The sequence below is a fragment of the Egretta garzetta genome, unplaced genomic scaffold, assembly GCF_000687185.1.
Source record: "Egretta garzetta isolate BGI_Z169 unplaced genomic scaffold, ASM68718v1 scaffold353, whole genome shotgun sequence".
NCBI classification, from domain to species: Eukaryota; Metazoa; Chordata; class Aves; order Pelecaniformes; family Ardeidae; genus Egretta; species Egretta garzetta.
Genome location: NW_009259307.1, coordinates 926,238 through 946,127, shown reverse-complemented (window position 1 = coordinate 946,127; position 19,890 = coordinate 926,238). Strand labels below are relative to the sequence as shown.

Sequence of the window (19,890 nt, the reverse complement as noted above, 5' to 3'; positions counted from 1 at the left end):
GGGGGGAAAGAGCCCAGCAGAGCAGCCAAAACTGGAAACAGAAAAGGTCATTTGCTGTTCTGGAAGTTGTGAGATGTAGTCCCAAGTTTATGCAAGAGGTGTATAGCTCATGCACTGTTGCTCTTCCCTTGCAAAATATGCTTTTGGCCTGTTTTGCTGATAGAATAGGGCTTTTGCAGCTTGCTGCCGGCCCAGTCCCTCCATCAGGACCATCCAATACTTCTTTAGCTACTGTCCAGCTTCAGTGAAGGGAACCAGAGGTCTTAGACACACAGGTTCCCACCAGCTATGGAAAAGAGGCTACTCAGCAGGTGAAGGAGACAGACTACCTCAGGAGAAGGCAGCAGCAGTGACCCAGGCCCACATTCACCCCAAAAGGTGGTGGCTTCTGGCCAAATGGCCCAAGCAGGCCAGCCCCTCATACACATTTGTGTTACCTCTTACCCAGCCAGACATAGGGGATGGGAGGTCAGAGAGCAAATAGCAGGCAATATTTGACACATCTGTAAGGAACTAGGATGGGTTTGTTGCACTAATTGTGCTATAGCTTACTTCACTCTTCACTGGGCCATCCTCACAGGGTCAAGTCTTTCAGTTCTCTCTGTAGTTTTAGGTAGGCCAGGCCAAATTTAAAAGCCTTTTCTTTTGATTTCTCATGGTCCTCCTCATCCCTATCTTGTCTATGTCCTGTATTCCACATTACACCCGTCAGATGCTGCTTTTCCCTGATAGCTTCGCTTAATTGTTAGCACCAGTGAGATCCCTCATTATGCTTCGGGGCACTTCCCAACAATATTTGCATGTGGCCTCTTCCAGATATTCGCCTCAACAGTCTGATGCGTAACTACCAAGCCACAAGCCCAGGAGCACACTGTGTCGATGTCTGTTATTCTGTTGCCATGCTCCCTGGCACATTGTACAGCCTTTGTTTCACCCACAGTGCACATAGATCTTCCTGCTACTTTTTGTTGCTCCATCTAGTCCCAGGCATTGAGGCCATCTTGTCTGAGGAATTGCACGTCGCAGACCATAAAATTACATACATGTGCACAGTATTTCTTTCAAGAAACTCATTTTGTCTCTGAATAAGAACAAATCCTCTCGACAGATAATCCTTCAGCTTCCTGATGTACAATTTTCAGCTGCTTCTGGACATCTCCTGCTATGCATTTGCCTTTTTTTTTTTTTTTCACACTGCTGCACTGAAAAATCCCAATTAATTTACCTCCCCAACCAGCTGGCACCATTCAGGGCCCCACCAGCAGTACCCGAGCTGCTGTGACAGGAAGGGCAGCATTCCCACCCGCTGCGGGGCACAGAGGCCAGCCCGACCTCTCGGGTTTCTGCTCTCCGACCACGTCAACCAACAACATGTAGGTTTCCTTGTCACCCCGAAGAATGGACAAGACTTTACAGCTAGCATAGTGGGCCATTATAGAAAACCGGTCAGATATATGCAGGACAGAAATGAAATATAAGTGATCAGTCCAGGATATATCTTGTTTGAGTATTTCTGATTTTTCAAGACCTCATATCAGTTACAATTATTGACTGCTTTATTGATTGATTATGTTGATTCTGATTTATCTCTCTGGAAGCAAATAGTTTTTTCCAGGCTTTTTTTTTTTTTTTTAATGAAACATAGCATTTTTACAAAAAGCATCTGCTTTCCATGAAAAATTTCAGGGTACCAATACTAAGAAATCTTCAAATTTAGAACCAAGATAGCTGATGTCACCGTGCATGCTGGAGTTCAGACACTGGGAACATGTTATTTTCTGTGGGCCATGTTTCCCAGACAGAGTCAACCTGCTAGGATATGCTGTGGCTTTTGGATTCCCCATGGTATCGTAGAATCATAGAATAGTTTGTGTTGGAAGGGACCTTTCAAGGTCATCTAGTCCAACCTCGTATTGTGTAGTATCAAGTGATCTTGATGCATGGTAGGAGACATAGCCCTAATATAATAAGCCCTGTATATAAACAAAAGGGGAGGAGTGAAGCACCTAGTCTACATTTATGTTTACATACTATGGCAGATAAGCTTTACAAATCCTGCTGTTTACAGCTGTCTTTATTATAATGCTAGTGGTGTACTATCATGCAGGCTCAGTAATTCTTTCGGTCGGAGTTACTAATTTTCACTCAGCGCTTGCAGCAGTTGGTGCTTGTAAAATAAAATGCTGCAGACTTTGATTCTCACACCTGAGTGGACAGCATCATCTCTTTTGTTTTCCTTTTCATAAAGCAAACCTTGCAAACCTGCTGTAACAACATAAAATGGAGGTTGGCAACATTTCAAGCAGAAATGCAGTTCACATTGAGGTCACAACAATGGAGTGGTCTTTCATAGTCCTTACAGCCTGTCCAAACAGGATTCCTAATTGTGTCCATGCAACTTCCTTGTGTAAAGGGACCCTTGAAACCTCTGGCTCAAGATTTTTGAGAACAAAATGAACGAAAGTCGAGACTTGATGTGTGGAATAACTGTAGTGGACTCTTGTAGCCTGGAGAACAAGAGGGACATAACTGTTGATCATCACCCCAGCAGGGTACCTCCATAGGGCTGAGGTCACAGCCTCTGCATCAAGGCAATAGCTCTATTCCCACTGTATGAAGCTGTTTTCTTTCCTTCCTCATTGTCCCTTTCTTTCTAGTTCTACTAAAAGAATTAATCTGTTGAACTCCATTGCTAGCAGTGATTCAGAGCTGCCAGGTCTCACAGAAATGTATCATATCTTGGGTACAGCACAGTACCTCTGCCACGTGAGAGGACAGGTTTAGTAGATGTCAGTACGTTATTCCCAGCAGTTTAGGAACCTCTTTGTGCATGTTTTTTGCCGGATGTGTACTGTTTCCAACTTCATTAGCAAAGAGATGCTAAAATCTGAAAATGTCCAGAAAAAAGGCTACGGTCTTTGAAACTCTATGAGAATGTTATTCTTTGGTCTGCCTGAGGTGGATGTTTTTCTGCTGGACCATCTGAGAAGCCAAGGCAAGCTTACATTTACTTTTTGCATCATGTCACTCTGCATACCCAGTGTATGCTGTATTTGCATAAAGCTCTTTCCAGGGACTCCAGCATTGAGTGTAAGCAAGCAGTCTCCTCCACTGCTTATGCTGAATGAGCAGTCCCCTCCTCCCCTGAGACCCAGTGTACCCTTTCCATCACACACTCAGCCTTCCCTAGCCTGCGGCGCAAGAGTTTCAAGTCTGCCTTGCACCTGATTCCTCTTTGGATGTCAGTGTTCGGGGCTGCTGCTTGCTGTGACTGCCCTAGGCCTTCACACATCTAAATGGGTTTTAATGTCAGCTCAACATAAGCACAAGTACGTAAGAAAAAGATGTATGGAGTAAGACACGGGATGCCTTCCCTACAAAACCCTGAAGAGTTTGTCAGTTCTTTGGTCCTAAGGTAAATATGTAAATGGTAGGAAAAGGAGTGGGGCTGAGGATCTTTGCAGTAATGTAGAACTGCTAATCAAGGGTATTTGTGAATAGCTTCCAACTTTTGTAAAAAATGGTGAGGCCAGCAGAGCCAGGCTAGGAAGCGCAAGAGAGAAAAGACCAGCCAATGCCTGTAGAGAGCAAAAAGCTTCACCACTGAGGCTGCAGAAGTGTAACACAAGTTGAAATCATGCTTCTTTCACTGGTGTTTTAGGCCTAAATGTTCCTCTGACCATACCTCAGTTCTTTCTGATTAAATCCTTCCAGGAACATAAGTGACATAACTATAGCTTGAGTTTCATTTCTGCAGTCAGGTTTACTGTGGCTATGGATGTTTCCAGAAAGATGATGTTGTTAAAACTGATTTAAATAGAACAATATGGGGGTAAATATCTGAAATTCTAAAAAAGGTGGGGTTTGGTTGGCTTTTCGTGGTTAGAGGAATGCAAATAAACCTGTGTTTAAAATCTGTTTAAATTCATCATCCCTTTATTCCAAAATGCCCATTTATCTGTAAGGTTTTTCACTATAAAATGCAACAGAGTTTAACATCATGGGTTAAAATTTGCATCCTTTTTAAAATTTGCAACTTTCTGTAAAAGAATGATTAATAGATCCCAGTACTCACTAATATACATTTTTAGTTATCTTTATGCCTGAGTCAATTCTTCCATTAGGAAACCTAAAGATAGTGTTGACCTTTAAAGGGATACTTGTAAAGACTGAATTGAGCAGGTTCTATTGTTCCTACAGAAACCTGGAACTCTTTTGTGTTTTCTTCAGCGCCTTTCCACTGAGCCTCAGCTTATTAGCTGTGACAGTGGCGCAAGCATCTCTCATTTAAATAACACTCCTATAGCAGTGATTGCAGGGAGCTTATACATGTTCATATTCATTTTTCAGCTTTCCTTCTTGCTGGTATTTTTAAATTCAGTCAACGTTTGGCCAAAGAAACAGTCTTATTCTGGGACTCCAAGAACCAGGTCCACCCACTGTATGCAAACTGTTGAGGATTTGAATGAATTAATGATGATATGCCCAGTTCTTTCTACTTCCCATCCTCGGGTTTGGCTAATGCATTGTCAATGTCCTTTCCTTTTTGACAAACATGTTTTCTGCTAACTGCCAGTTCTGCCACAAGGGCTTCAGTTCAGTTCTGTGACTTAGACTTCGTTCCATTTTTTAAAAGTTATTCAACTTAAGCAATGTCTTCGGGCTGAAACACTGAGCTTCATTAGACCCATAGGTCTCAAAACTGAAAAATAAGAAATCATCACATTTCTATAGCATGTTTTATCAAGGCATTTCAACTTCCAGGGCTAATGAATTCATGTTGTAAGTTTTTGTGAAAATCTTTTTAATCCACTCAGGTGGCTTAAAGGGCAAAGATCTACTTTAAAATACATTCCTGATGAGTTTACTTTTAGTTTCAGTGGGATCTCAAGCCAGCACTGAAAGCTTTCCTTTCCCCTTCCATCCTACATTCCATGTTATGCAGTAGGCTGCATTTTCAGAATAAATTGAAGGTGACTTAACCCTGTATGTGAAATCCATTCCCCTCATCTCTCCTTCTAAAACCCAGGATACCTGTTCTAGCTTTCACCCCTTGCTGGCACCAGTCTCCATGTTCATGTTCATTCAGCTAAATCAGAAATGGATCCAGCTGAAAACTAACTTGGGAAAAAAGAAGAGATACCTATTCCTGTTTCTCTGATATGGGTCACCCCAAGGTAATGCAAATGCCCATGTCAGGACTGAGCAGCCAGAGCTGGGCAGCTGCACAAGCAGACAGAAGTGATCTAGTAACCAGGGTCTCCCAATGACTTTTATTTCAACACGGGGGGAGGGGAGAAGGAAATTACTCCCAGAATGAAAAGAGTCTGAATAGGTTTACATGATTCATTGTTATTTTCATGTGGAGAGCCACTATTTGTCAAGCATCCTTTGGCTTTGGGTTGAATACTAAAACATTTTGCAACAGTCATCTTCAGAAATAAAATAATGAGAAAGGTAGCATTGGAAAGAAAAGTTTGGTTTTTTTTAAATCTGCATTTTCCAACAATTTTAATGTTTTCAACATTTTGTTACTGCAAACCACTGTTCACTGTTTCATGCAAGCCATTTTTTATTCTCCTCTTCACAGACCGAATTGCACAGAATATCATTAAATCTCATTTGGAGACATGTCAATATACAATGGAGGAACTACACCAGCTAGCGTGGCAGACTCACACTTATGAAGAAATTAAGGTTTACCAGAGCAAGGTACAATCCTGTAATACGCTTTTTCTTCTGCTCCCTATGGTTTGAAATTGTTAACAGTATAATGTATTTGGCAGGGATATGCTGGTGAGTTTGATAAAGGTCGAAATAGGCTTTTAAACGTCTTTGAGCTGCTGGTTACTGAAAGCAAAGGAGTGACACTTCATAAAAAGAAGCAGCCACTTTCCAGCATGTTGGGATGTTTACTAATGTCAAAGCTCAGGCATGATTATGGAACCCAGCTTTCCATGCTTTGCTTGTTATCACAGGTCTAACTTCATGCAGAAATTCAGTTGACTTTAATGTGATCAGGCTTGGATCCTCAGTTGTAGGGATTTTAAGGAAATAAGACAACTTTGTTTCCTTATAATTTTGAAAACACATCCCCCTTTTATGTGAATAACAAATATCTGTCACTTATAGACAATAGACAATGACAAACTGAAAGTACTCCTTAAGTTGAAGTTGTTCAAAACTAGGTGGAAAAATTTTCGCATTACACTACACTTTTGTTCTACCTCTGAGACTCTCAGGTCAAGTTCACACTATTTCCCGCTGGCACGTCTTCAGATATAGTCCAGTCAACATAAATCTTTGTGCCCCTTGTGCCGGCATCACTAGCAATGATTCTTCAATCAGATTTCATTTGGCACCTTAGCTGATCATGCAAGAGACAGGAAAGACTCCAGCTTGTGCTCTGAAAGGTTAGGGGCTGTGCGGTACCAGCAAGAATGAAAATGCACCGCATCTTGCAGAGCTGCGGCATGGAAAACAAGAGCATTGGTTTACGTTTGCACACTTGTGTGTGAAAGGAAAAGTATTATTAAAGAGACAAAATTTTGACACAGTCAGTGTTCAGATTGTAATCATAGAACCATAGAATGCTTTGGGTTGGAAGGGACCTTTCGAGGTCATCTAGTCCAACCCCCCTGCAGTGAGCAGGGACACCTTTAACCAGATCAGGTTGCTCAGAGCCCTGTCCAACCTGGCCTTGAATGTTTCCGGGCATGGGGCCTCCACCACCTCCCTGGGCAACCCGTTCCAGTGTTTCACCACCTTCATTGTAAAGAATTTCTTCCTTATATCTAGTCTAAATCTACCCTGCTTCAGTTTAAAACCATTACCCCTTGTCCTGTCCCATAATGATGCTTTAATTATATATTATTTTAAGTTTTGAACTAGCAAAAATATTCTGTTGGATATCTTAATAGCACTGTGCCACTTCTTCCCTAAGAGTACTCTGGGATGTTTACATTGTTTGTGCCACTGTTGGCCTAGCTTGCACAAAAGCTCATTTTAACATTGGACAATACACTCTCCCCCTTTGAAGAGGCAATGCCAGAGTTCAGACCACTGGGGCACCTGGCTTGTGAAAACAGCATTCAAATGAGAAGTGTTGGGCACCTTGAGATTCTGCTAGCCCTGCCTGGGTGTGGGGGGGTTGTCTGAGGAGCGCACCTTTCTGTAAGGCCACCTCAAGAACTTAATGCACTGATGAACTCGCTTGCTTACTGCTTTGCTTTTCCATGTGTGTTTTCCTGGAAGACCAGAGAAGCTCTGTGGCAGCAGTGTGCCATTCAGATCACCCACGCTATCCAGTATGTGGTGGAGTTTGCAAAGCGCATAACAGGCTTCATGGAGCTCTGCCAGAATGACCAAATTCTCCTCCTTAAGTCAGGTGGGTAAACGCCGGAGGCTCGAGACTGGTTTAGCACCCAGCACATTAGAAATGTGCTCTGCTGTCTTGTTCTACAAATCATTTTAATTTTGAAGCAGCCCTAATTTCAGTCTGTTTCATTAGGTACATTAATTCTTCCTTATTTTTCCACATCAATCATGTTGCTGCCTTCTGATCCCCTTCCCTCTACAGTTGGTTGTGGTTGTTAAGTACAAGCATGCACACAATCATTGCAGAAAATGCAGTCTCCAACCTGACATGGTGGAAGGACCCTGCGAACTGAGCTGGTCGAATCAGTCATCTGCCACCCTGTAAAATCCCCGCTTGTCATTAGTGAAACAAACGCAGGCTCACTGGGGCCTGCCTCTGTGGTCATCTCTAATCTTTTTAATGAGACGACAGAAATACCCTCCAGCCAGTGCACAGGAGGGAAAATCCCTGCTGGCGCCAGTTGGTTTCAGAATAAATGAGAGCGGATTACAGCGGTGTGCTCCAGCCGTGCTCTCCATGCATGCCTGGGTGTGCACGTGTGTGCATAACGGCAAGAGGGAAAGGGGTTTCCTCCCCGGTCGTGGGACTTGGTAATTTCTGTCCTCTGGAAGAATCACGACAAGATTTGTTGTGACTGTGTAGTAACACTGCCAAACTCAGGAGGAGAAAATGGTATGGCCAAGTGAACCGCTACTGGTAATTAACTGCATTTACCCTGTCATATCAGTTTCTTGCTCCCTCTACGTGTAAAAGGCAGGATGCAGTGTGAGGCAGCTCATTAAAGCATAAGCAGTGCTTTCTGTTTCAAGAGGGGCGTCTTCATTAAGGCTGAAAGCCAGTGCGATTCAGCGCTCTGTGCACAGAGGGCTGTGGCTTGGTGCAGCGCTGGACTGAGATAGCAGGCACAGGTGCAAAGGGAAAGGATACAGTAACCCTGGGAACACGCAGGCAACCTTCTGACAAAACAGGATCATGGCATGAGAGTGATTTTTTTTAAAGCTCATGCTAATTTTGAAAATTTTGCAGGTGCCAGTGCACCCCAAGTAACTTCCTTCATTTGGCTGGCAAAGCTAACACCTTCACTGCAACCGCACCTTCAGCAAAAGATATAGTTAGATTTGACCGTACTGCCTGTCGTGGTTTAACCTGGCTGGCAACTCAGCACCACGCAGCCGCTCACTCACTCCCCCGCTTCCCTCAGTGGGATAGGGGAGAGAATCGGAGAAAAGGAAAAAAAAAAGTAAGACCCGTGGGTTGAGATAGAGACAGTTTAATAAGAGAGAAGAATAACAATAGTGATAATAATAATGGTAAGAGAATATTCAGAATATATAAAACAAGTGATGCACAATGCAATTGCTCACCACCCGCTGACCAATGCCCAGCCCATCCCGAGCAGCGATCACTCTCCCCGAGCTGCGATCACACAGCCCGAGCTGCGACCACTCTGCCCGCTACCGAATGACCCACTAACACCCCCCCGAGCATGACGTTATATGGTATGGAATAGCCCTTTGGACAGTTTGGGTTAGCTGTCCTAGCTGTGCTGTACTCCCAGCTTGTTATGCACCTGGCCGAGCAGGAGAAGCTCAAAAAGTCCTTGAGTAGTCTGAGCACTACTTGGCAACAGCTGAAAACATCAGGGTGTTATCAACATTCTTCTGATACTAAATCCAAAACACAGCACTATGCTAGCTACTATGAAGAAAATTAACTCTATCCCAGCCGAAACCAGGACACTGCCATACAACTCTGCTTAGCTTCAGCATGTATAAATACATCATGTTTTATTTTCTGTTTTGCTGTTAGTGCTGAGCAGGAGTTAGAAAATCACGGCTTTTCACTCAAAAGCATGTCTGCGAAAGAACCCTCACATTCAGAATTCCTCTTACAGGAGATCTGGGTTCAGTTAAGGGATGCTTAAAATTCTTCCCTTCATTTTCCCAAACTATATTTTTGCAGTTAGGAAATAACAGGGCAAGATAATGAGTAAAAAAAGAGAAGGGTTGCTTTGGCTATTCCCCAACCTGAAAGAAAAACAAGGCAAACATAAGTAAAACCCAGTTTAGGGATGGTTTTGACAGTACTTAAACTTATTTTCTCTCTAAAGAAGAATATATTGTGATGTTTTCCCCCTCCATCTAAACGAAGCTGGGATTCATATACATGTTGAATGAAGCTGCTTTTTTGCATTAAAAAAAAAAAGGTTTAATTATTAAAAAGGAGTTTTGATAAATGCCTGATTTTCAGGATGAAATATTTCAAATTGAAAATATTTGCCCAGGTCAAAATTCAGATTAAGTCCAGGCTGCCGATTTGCTGCAATGAGGGAAAACCAACCTAAAGAAAAGGTGGTTATGCTGGACCAGTAATTACCCCTTTCTATACTCAAAGCAGACAGAACTATTTTTTCTCTCATTCAGACGTATATCATCTAGATGCCTTCAAAGGGTGTCTATCGCTGCTGATGTTGCTAATGACTGATGTCGTCCTAAATATTTTCTTGAAAATTCCTATATTTTGATGTTTTGCAGTAATGTGTGGTACTTTTGCTCTTTTTCATGTCTGATAGGCTGCTTGGAAGTGGTTTTGGTGAGAATGTGCCGTGCCTTCAACCCACTCAACAATACTGTTCTGTTTGAAGGAAAGTATGGAGGGATGCAAATGTTTAAAGCCTTGGGTATGTTGGTCTTCTTCTCAACAGATTACACTGAGCCGCATAGTGACAGATTTGTCTTTCTGAAAATAGTGATCCACAATGAAAATCTCCAGTAAATATTGAATCCCCAAACCTCCAAACCTCTAGGAAAAAGGTGACTCCACTAGCTGCTAGCAGTGATAAGTGTTTTTCTCTAATAAAAAAGAGCATCATGAGGGTTTTTCAGATAGATTCCTTACTCTGCCATTTGAAGTTTGGATAAAACATGAGTTTATGGTAGGAGCCAAGTTCATTTATGCTTGATATACCTCTCCCACTAATTGTGTCCTGTAGAAGGTAATTTTAGCCCCAGCAATGCGGGGACTAAAATGATGAACTACAACAAAATACAGACAAGGACTTATCTAAAATATTGTTTTGCCTAAACTTTTAAGCTCATTTAGATTCACATATTGAAACAATTACTTCATTCTCAACATTATATTGAGTGCTACCTGAAAAGTTAATAGCTAAATGGATGTCTTTTGCCCATCCACAAGATGTTGTCAGAAATTTATTCAGGACCAAACTCAAAGAGAGATATTTGCTTCCAATGCATATGTTTGTCATATAGATGTATATTTCGCTTATTTGTATATGGATAAGCATAACATTACTTTACAAGTTTAAAGCATTTATAAATGTGCATTAGTTGATTAATTTTGACTTTTATGACATTTTCATAAATTTTCATTAATACTTATACTGTTTGTTAATAAAATTATATACGTGAAAGTTTTCTAGGACTGGTCATTCATACCCTTAGATTTACTATGTGTTTAGCAATAGCATTTATTTTCATATTGGGAAAAGAAAACCCTCTTCTAAGATCTCTGTGCAATTTTAGTACAGGTCATGCCCCTAATTCTTGATAACTGTTATGCTGCAGTGGATGTTTTAGTGATACATTTTTGGGGCACAGGGAATTTTAATAGATGATGAAAGACACTTGGTTTTGAAGCACAGACATTCACTCACAACTTTTTTTGACACCAAAACAGTAGACTTTTCCTGGCAGATTAAAGAGCTGATACATTTCTAGCACTGATTTTGCCCTCTGTGGTTTGCAGGTTCTGATGATCTGGTGAATGAAGCGTTTGACTTTGCAAAGAATTTATGTTCCTTACAGCTGACTGAGGAGGAGATTGCCTTGTTTTCATCTGCTGTTCTGATATCACCAGGTAACTATTCATTCCAAACACCACAATGATTTATTTTTTTTACCCTTGTCCACTTTCTATTTATACCAACTTAAGCAGCTGTTTAAGCTGTATTAAGTTATATTAAGCAGTATATTAAGCAATGGAAGAGTACCTGAATTACCCCAATATACCTCTCTCTCTTTTTGGTAGACCGTCAGCTATTATACATACTGGAAATAGATCCAAAGTGTGGGTGGGGGTAACAGATATTCAACAGGATTGTGCAGACAAGCAGTGCAGGCTGGCGTTCCTCCAGGCCACGTCCAGAGAACCATGGTACTCCAGGAGGTGCAGGTTCCTCCTAGTGTTTTCGGGGACCTCAGATCTCACAGGCCTGAGCAGGTTATAGGGTCCCTAACTATGACAGGCTTTTTCTGTGGGGGTAAGATCACGGCAGTAAAAATCTGTATGAGGTCCTGTCTGAATTGAGCTTCGGGTGAGAGGTGGTGATTCCAGGAGCAACACGCTGTTTGTCATATATTCATATATCATAACTCTACACAGGCAAGCATGCATTCAGTGACTGTTGGCTGTCTGACTGCAGAAAAGGTTTTTTTGTGATTGAATTGACTCAGAAGGTAGGTCTAATAGATAAGCTCACAGTTTAGTGTGAGATTTTTAAACATGACTCAGGGGAGGTAGACTCCCAGTTCCCTCTATGAGTAACTTCTTGAAAGGCCTTTACAAAAAATCCTGCCATGAATTATTTTTCCAGCCTGTTCTGCTAAAGACTTCCTCTAGGTCACTTTGCCCTTTTGCACATCTGTGGTGGAGTTTATGTTAGGCAGAATTAGACTAGCACAGATGGTGTCAACATGTTCATTCTCATCATTAATGACACCTACTGAAAGGACTCCACTCCTTTTATTTTCCCTTTGAGCAGTTCTTGCGGTCATCTGCTCAGAGGTGAAATGGTTGAGCCAGTGGGTCTTCATGGCATTAGGCCAGGATGTTCCAGAGAGGACCCTCTGAACTGCCACTGTTTCCACCTCAGAGGTGCCCCAACTGTGCATAGGGGTGAGAGTTGCCTGTGCAATGTCCCCCAGATGCCCTGACTTCTTCTGGGACAGGGCACTTCTGGTGTCCTGATGGGTCCCTGTCCATCAGCCCTCCCTCACCCTGAAAAGACCAAAGCTGTGAGCATGGCAGAGGTGTGCAGTCAGTGCTTGCTCCTGGTTAGCATCAGTGGCCTGTTCAGCAGACCCACTCAGTGCAAACCTGAAGACAACCTGAAAATATGTTTGGGGTCTGGACTGTGAAGTTCTTCAGTAAGATGTTAACAGAGGCTGCAGATGGTGGTTCCAGTGTTTCCAGATCACTTCACATTATGAAGCCAAGGGAAGCAGGAAGAGGGTGGTGGGATCCTCATAAGGAGGATCTGTATTTCTCTTTTGTAACAGCTGGAGGGTTTTTCTACTCTTCAGTTTATTTTCATACAGTTAGAAACAGGAAAGGTAGGAGTTAACTGAACAGAAAAAAAACCAATAAGATTATTTCAAAGCTGACTTCAAAGCACTTTGTGTCAGACGGGGCATCACATCTGTAGGGAGAAAGATAATTCAGTTATGTAATTTCTAGCCAAACTGAAAAGAAGTCATGTTTCTGTTTCCCAGGTAATCTTGGAAAGGAGAACAAGTCATAGCCCTATTCAACAAAATCTGATCACAGAAAGCTTCTACCATCTCATAGTGTCCTGTGCCTTAAGCCTGGGCAAAACCTATTTAAGTAATGGAAAATTTCCCATTGATTTTAATGGATTTTGGATCAAGTAATTTATGAAATGTGCTCAGCTGCAGGTAGGCATTAGAGAGATCGAAATTCTGATTCAGCTCTGCAGTTCTACATATGTCCCTTCAGTTTGCAAAGCACCAAAATCTCCTGCAATCTGCTGGCAGCTCATGTTGCCTGAGTATCCACACTCATTTCTACTTCTTGCAACTGTACAAAGTACTTGAAAAAGCTAGCAACTCAGCACTGGCTTTGAGCCAGATGTATTGCAAGCATGTGTTGTAAAAGCTTCTCCTTTAACTCTAGTAATGCATTTCAGTCCTGATATACATCAGTCCTGATGCGTCCCGAATCCTGGGTGTCTCCTGAATAGCAGCTTCTGTTTCTGCTAAGTAGCACAGATAAGTAGAGGCAATTCCAAGTTTTTTTTCACTACAATCAAGTTTTATCGTTGAAGGTGATGGTACAGAGATGAAATGTTTCAATAATCCACAGTTCCCCATTTCACATCCAAGTTGGCTTTTGCCACTTGCAAGCAAGGGGACACACATAGAAGATGCAGTAAGAAATAAATGATGGTCTGCAGCAGCATGTACCTGAGTGAAAGCAATCTCTCATCCATAAAAAGACTGCAAATTTGGATTGTGCAAATAATCTGCATTTCAGCTGGCCTGCTAAATTTGGGAGTGGGAAGGCAGGGAAAATCAGTACAGCTTGAACTCACATTGAAATTTGCCATTTTCTTACAAAAATTGTAACAGTAAACAATAGAGAAAGAAATAATTTCATTCCACACTAGATGGTCTGGTTTCTTCACAGTAAAGTGTTTCATCTTGGTAATGTATGTAAAAATCAAAAAAATTAAACACTGCTTCACAGAAGTACCTGCCCCAGTCCTTCCATCCACAGGTGCAGAGATTCCCTATGGGAAGTGCTCATATTCAAGTTTCTTTTCTACAGAAGCCACCATCCTGAAAGGTGATTCTTGTGCCCTTGATCTCAGTGTTTAGGTCATTTACAGGAAATGGAGCAGTCTCACTGGGAGTTAGGGGACCTAAGAACACCCATTAAATCAATTGCTAAGGTTGCAAAGCCCAGTGTCAGTCCCATTTTCCATCTGATTCACAGCATAAATCCAGATTTTCCACGGTTCTTTCTTTCCTACACTATTCTTTCCTACACTATTCTCTAGCCTCGTGGCCTGTGTGCTCTTTAAAGATACATAAGTTCAAAACCCAAAAGGAAAAGCAGAATTGAACCACTGCTTCTTATATCCTGTATTGGTAGCCACTGATCTACTGACTTTTTCGTGGACTGTTGTGAATATAACTAGAGGTACCTGGAGAATTCCAGCCAAATTTGCAGATGGTTTTCAGGTGGTAGAAAGTGTATTTTGGGAGATGAACTTAATTTCCATTGTAAAAGTTTTACCTAGCTCTTGTCATGAATTTGAGAACTTTTGTGTTATATACAGGATGCTGTATGACAGATAAGTGATTAAACCTGCCCTCCAACAGCTTCAGTCTATTTTTAAGCTTATTCTTGTGACAGAAAGATAAATCTTTAAGGATTGCTTTCTATGATAAATCTTTTTAGCTTCAGTCTGTCACAATAGGCCTTGATTTAACACTATTGAAAGGCATGTTTTTGCAATAGCATAAAATTTGGCACCTCACCTGTGAAGTCTAAATATTATTGTGCACTTATTTGTGGAGATGCTGTGTGTCCTCTCCACTAATTTTGTTTCTGTGGCTCTTGGTGGCACAGGAACCGTTGGCTTACCTTCTGGGAGCATGATTGTCAAAGCTTTGCAAAAAATATTATTTTCTTTTCCTGATCATCTCTTAAGTAGCTAGAGGTTTGGTTTTGTCTCTTTTCACAGTACTTGGAGATGGACACTTTTCATACACACCTCTCCACAGACAGTCAGACAAATAACAGAATCCTGCTCCTCCTATGATGAAATACTGTTCAGCTCCAGTGTCTGTGGCATGTGTGCTCATTGAAATGGTCGACTTATATTATTTCTGTGGATTATTTTAGTGACTGGGGAATGGGTGAAAGACCTCTGGAAGTAAAAGGGATTTTCCTGCATTTTTCAACTTGTACACGAAGATTGATGCCCTGTGATAAAATAGATTTTCTTATTTCCTGTTTGAAAGCTAAAATCTATACCCAAGAATTGGTCTGGATTGAGGGAGAGAGGGAGGAAGAAACAAGTCCGCAGCATGGGAAAACAGAAGGTTTAATGGTGCTGTAAACACACTGTATTAATGGTTTGGGGATTGTCTTGGGGTCTGCTACTTCTCTTTCTGTGTGTTTGTCTCCAGAAGCTGTGACTTATGAGAATATAGATCTTAAGGAAGACGTCCTACACTTGGGGTTTGAGTTCAGTAGAAGCCACATAGGTTTCCAAACAACTGTATCTGTAGCTGTTATTCTCCCAGATAATCTTTTATTTTGTGTTGTTTAAAAAGAGAACATTTTTAAATAATGAGAAATTTGCACTTCAAGACACTGCAACAACTCATAATTCTTTTGAATTATTAAAGAAATTCTTTTGAAGGAAACAATTTCTTTTTATTCAGAGTATAATATTTGGTCTCAAAATGTTAGCCTAGTAAATAATGAGATATATTTTATTTTTAATTTTTAAATAATTATATTCTATTATTTTCAAAGAACTGTTTTGATCAATATGTTTATTATTTATGTGTTAAGACACTGAGATAACATGACATGTTTTTCACCTCACCAGTATGAAGTTAGAAGAACACTGATTGTACCAACAGAGAGTAATGAAATGGTTGGGCCTTGTTTTCTTTCCTCTCCCATCTTTCTCTCTAACATCTTGGTTTAAACAAAGAGGTGCAGAACCAACATGGTGTTCATGTACACTTTGTATCTGTTAATTAAACTCTCAGGTGATCCTTTAATGGATTAAGATACTTTTCCTCTGAAACCATGTCTTAATTATCATGCAGTCCTTCCTCATGGGAATTACGATTGCTATGAATGCTTGGCAGCATGGGACACTGTGTTCATCCATGAGTATGCCCCACATCTGCGCATTCTTGCTTTCCTTTTCCTCAGATCGAGCCTGGTTAATAGAGCCAAGGAAGGTCCAGAAGCTTCAGGAAAAGATTTACTTTGCACTTCAACATGTGATCCAGAAGAACCACCTCGACGATGAGACTTTGACAAAGGTAAATTGTTAAAACCAAGAGCCAAGCACTCCTTGATCATGATTTCTTTTTTTAGCTATTTCTCCATGTATTGCTGCATTAATGTAAGTTAAAAGCAGCCACTATGTGCTTGCAATGTGTAGGAGAAGGCGTGTTTTACTCTTGTCCTTGGTTCCTCCATTTTTTGTTCAATCCACTAATCTTTTTAATTGGTACCCTAGCAAGAATGAGTCTGCCTTAAAAAAATAGCCCTGGAGGCAGTTCCTTGTTAAATGTATTTTTGGCACTTGAGTAAAATTTCCAGGACAATTTTTTTTATCCTCTTACAGATTAGAGCAATGTCTGGTCCATCCAAAGATGGATAGTTTTGACAGAGTTCAGAGTATTGCGTTCAGTTACCCAATAAGAGGTTAACATAGTCCATTTTTGAACTGTAATTTACACTAAATTTGCTTCCTCCCTCTTCCTTTCCTTTTTATTTTAATGTCTCACAGTTAATAGCCAAGATACCAACCATTACTGCACTTTGCAACTTGCACGGAGAGAAACTACAGGTATTTAAGCAATCTCATCCAGATATAGTGAACACACTGTTTCCTCCATTATACAAGGAGCTTTTCAATCCAGACTCAACCACTGGCTGCAAGTGAAGGGGATAATAGGATTTTCACGTAGTCATGGAATGCGTCACTATTAAGACAAAAAGAAATGTTTTCATGAAGAACTTATTAAAAATGTCACTACTGCAACACTAGGAATGTCCTGCACTTAATAGAATTATTTTTCACCGCTACAGTTTGAAGAATGTAAATATGCAACTCTGAGTGGGGATGTCTTTTTTCTCTTTTCTTTGTTTACTTTTTTTTTTTTTTTACTGACAATGAATATACAAATATAGGACACTGGGTGTTATCTTTTTTTTTAATTTTATTTTATTGGGGGATGTTTTGGGAGACAACTGTTCCTAGAATTTTATTGTAGATATAAATGAGAATAGAGCAGTACTTTGCAGTATTACTCTTGCTGTTTATTGTTCAAATATAATTTAAGAAAATTCCACTTATTAGACTTGCCTATTTCTATGTTTTTAGATAGTTTAATGCATGTGGAAATTTGTAGCTGTCTTGGAAATTATGGTGCATGTATGGAATACACACATATATATATATGTTCTATATACTTTTATATATATATATATATATATATGTGTATATATATATATATATGTAGGTATTATATGCATACATGCTGTAGCTTAAAAATCCCATGCCTACTTTTAAAGGATGCTCAGCCCGGCTGTCATGCATTTATTACTCTCCAAGTAATGTATTAGATTTACTTTGGGCAATCAAGACTTGCTTTGCCAGTCAGAGTTAAATTATCAGCTGCCGATGTGTAATGACAGGATCACTTCTGAGATATGGGTAATGTAGTGCATGTGCGCAGTCTGTAAATGAAACATCAGGAATGTAACAATGGTGCAAAAGCCTTGTCTGGATGATTTTAGTGGAGAGAGTAAAAGGGGTTTTTTTGAATTTTCTCCCTGTTACAGGGATAGACCGTACATAAAAATGAACACTGTAGGACCTGATGTCAGTAAAGTATCTGAAACATGCAGTAAAAGCATAGACTATCCCACATGTACATTTTTCTGATTCCACTCATAATTTTATTTTATATGTACTGCTTTGAAAAGTAGTTGCAAGGCTTGGTTTGTTTTTTGCTGAACTCAGTGGAAAGACATATAGCAAACTCAGTGAAAATCATAGGAAGCCTAAAATGTAGCTCTGAAGAGTAGTGGCAGAGGGAGGAAGGGAGGGAAGGAGGCGGAAAGTCAAAGCGAGCAACATGCGTGGTTACAAAGGCGAATATAACTATCGCTATTTCTGACATAGCCATCATCTAGATGGGACTGATGGTTTCCATTACACACATACATATGTGTGTGTTATGTACACAGGCATATATGTATGTATATATCTGTATGTATATAATTGTATATATACACATACATAGGGTTGATTTTAGATGCACTTCAGGAGGGGAGAAAAGAATCGGGGCTTTCTTTTTGTCTCTGAATTGACTTTATGAGTGTTTGCTTGCAAAACCAAAGGCAAACACAGAGGGGAGTGGAAGACTGCCATGGACCTAATCTTGTGGATTAATTAAGTTTAATTAGCAGTCATGATTAATGTATTTGGATTCTGCCAGAGATACAAAACATGGACTTTTTAACTACGGAAGAGGGATTCAGTTTCTGCTATGGCTCTGGCCTTACCACCACTTTTACCCATTGTGAGCTTTTTCGGAGAAGTCTTCTGCGGGCACACCAGTGCAGGGAGTAGAGCAGAAATAAGAGGAAGCAGGCAGTAGAGAAGAAATGTAGTGAAGGCAGGATCCCAAGCAGATACGTTTCTTTGTTTCAAATCGCGTAGAAGGCAGTGTAATCTGAGGCAAAGCAAGGAGGAGCACGCTCGCAGGGAGGCTGAAGGACCCACCATCTGCCAGGCCACACGGCAGAGCAGTGTTGCAGGGAGCCCACAGGGACACAGCTGGGCCCCAGGGTCGGTGCGGAAACTTGGTTTGTTGCAGTGACAACTTAATGCCCCCAGCTTTGCCAGCAGACCCACACAGTTCTGGTCTCAATCTTCTGTTCCTTTTTCTGCATGACCAGATAATTCACAGGCTATTCCAAGTACTTTGTGGAGTTTTCCCTTCCCCTCCATCAGCTGGTTTGCAAGTTTACATATAAGTTTCATGACAGAATCCAGTCTAGACAACACCAACATTTGTTTGCTCTGTTTTAGCAATGCCAGACCAGATAGAAGAGCAGTTAGAAATTCTCAGTTAATAAATGTTTCTCTGTGGGTCCTTTACAACCTCAAGAAGAAAAAAGAAAAAACCTGAACAGCGAAGTTAGCTGTGCTGAGAATTTTGTTGCAAACATGACATACTCTTCAAAATTACTTAGTTCTATAGAACAGCTGTTTCTAAAATACCTTTTTTTCCTCCAAATTCAGAGCACGTTTTCTGATCCCTACTGATTACATTAAAATGTCTTCAATTAACATAATAAAGCATTGCTCTTGATGCTTCTTTATACCACTTAAACTCAAAAATTGGCTTTCCCCTATAAGATGATTTATCTGTTTGCAGCCCCTTTTACATGGCAAATCCCTGCAAAGAACCCCAAACTTCAACACTTTTGAATATCCAAAAACTTAATTAACTGTACTTATGTACCACTTGTGGGAATTTATTTGGGGAAAAATTCAAGTCAAACTGAAGCCTAGAAGTGCTCAGCTTTAATTGCAGGGGATTCATGTTTTCCTTGTCTTTTCCAACACGAGCAGACACACATATATACTTGTTTGAAATTCTTTGTAAACTTGTCTTCAATATATCAGAAGTAACTTATTTAGCCAAGCCACAAAAATACAGAACATGTGATAAATATTACTGTTCTTAGTGCTGATAAATAAAGAGGTTTGTTATGTTTATAAGTAGTCCTTCACAATTACGTGTTACATCTTGAAAATGTTTTGTTCTTTTCAAATAAGCTAATCAGTCATTGGGATTTTTGACTTATGGCTTAGGCAAGATAACCAAATGGAGATTACCAGTGAAAAAGACATTATTTAATCATTATCTGCAGGGCTTTTATTCTTTAAAACACTGTTCTTAAATCACTGCAACCTC

General features: G+C 40.5%; 1 protein-coding gene across 1 annotated transcript in view; it reads left to right on the top strand.

The window, feature by feature from the left end:
• Positions 1 to 19,890, top strand: part of RORB (RAR related orphan receptor B) — a 91,524-nt gene that overhangs the window by 65,056 nt on the left and 6,578 nt on the right. The window contains 6 exon segments of the mRNA XM_009636115.2: positions 5,591 to 5,712; positions 7,255 to 7,387; positions 9,951 to 10,058; positions 11,147 to 11,257; positions 16,100 to 16,212; positions 16,686 to 16,745. Coding sequence (XP_009634410.2) covers positions 5,591 to 5,712; positions 7,255 to 7,387; positions 9,951 to 10,058; positions 11,147 to 11,257; positions 16,100 to 16,212; positions 16,686 to 16,745 — 647 coding nt within the window.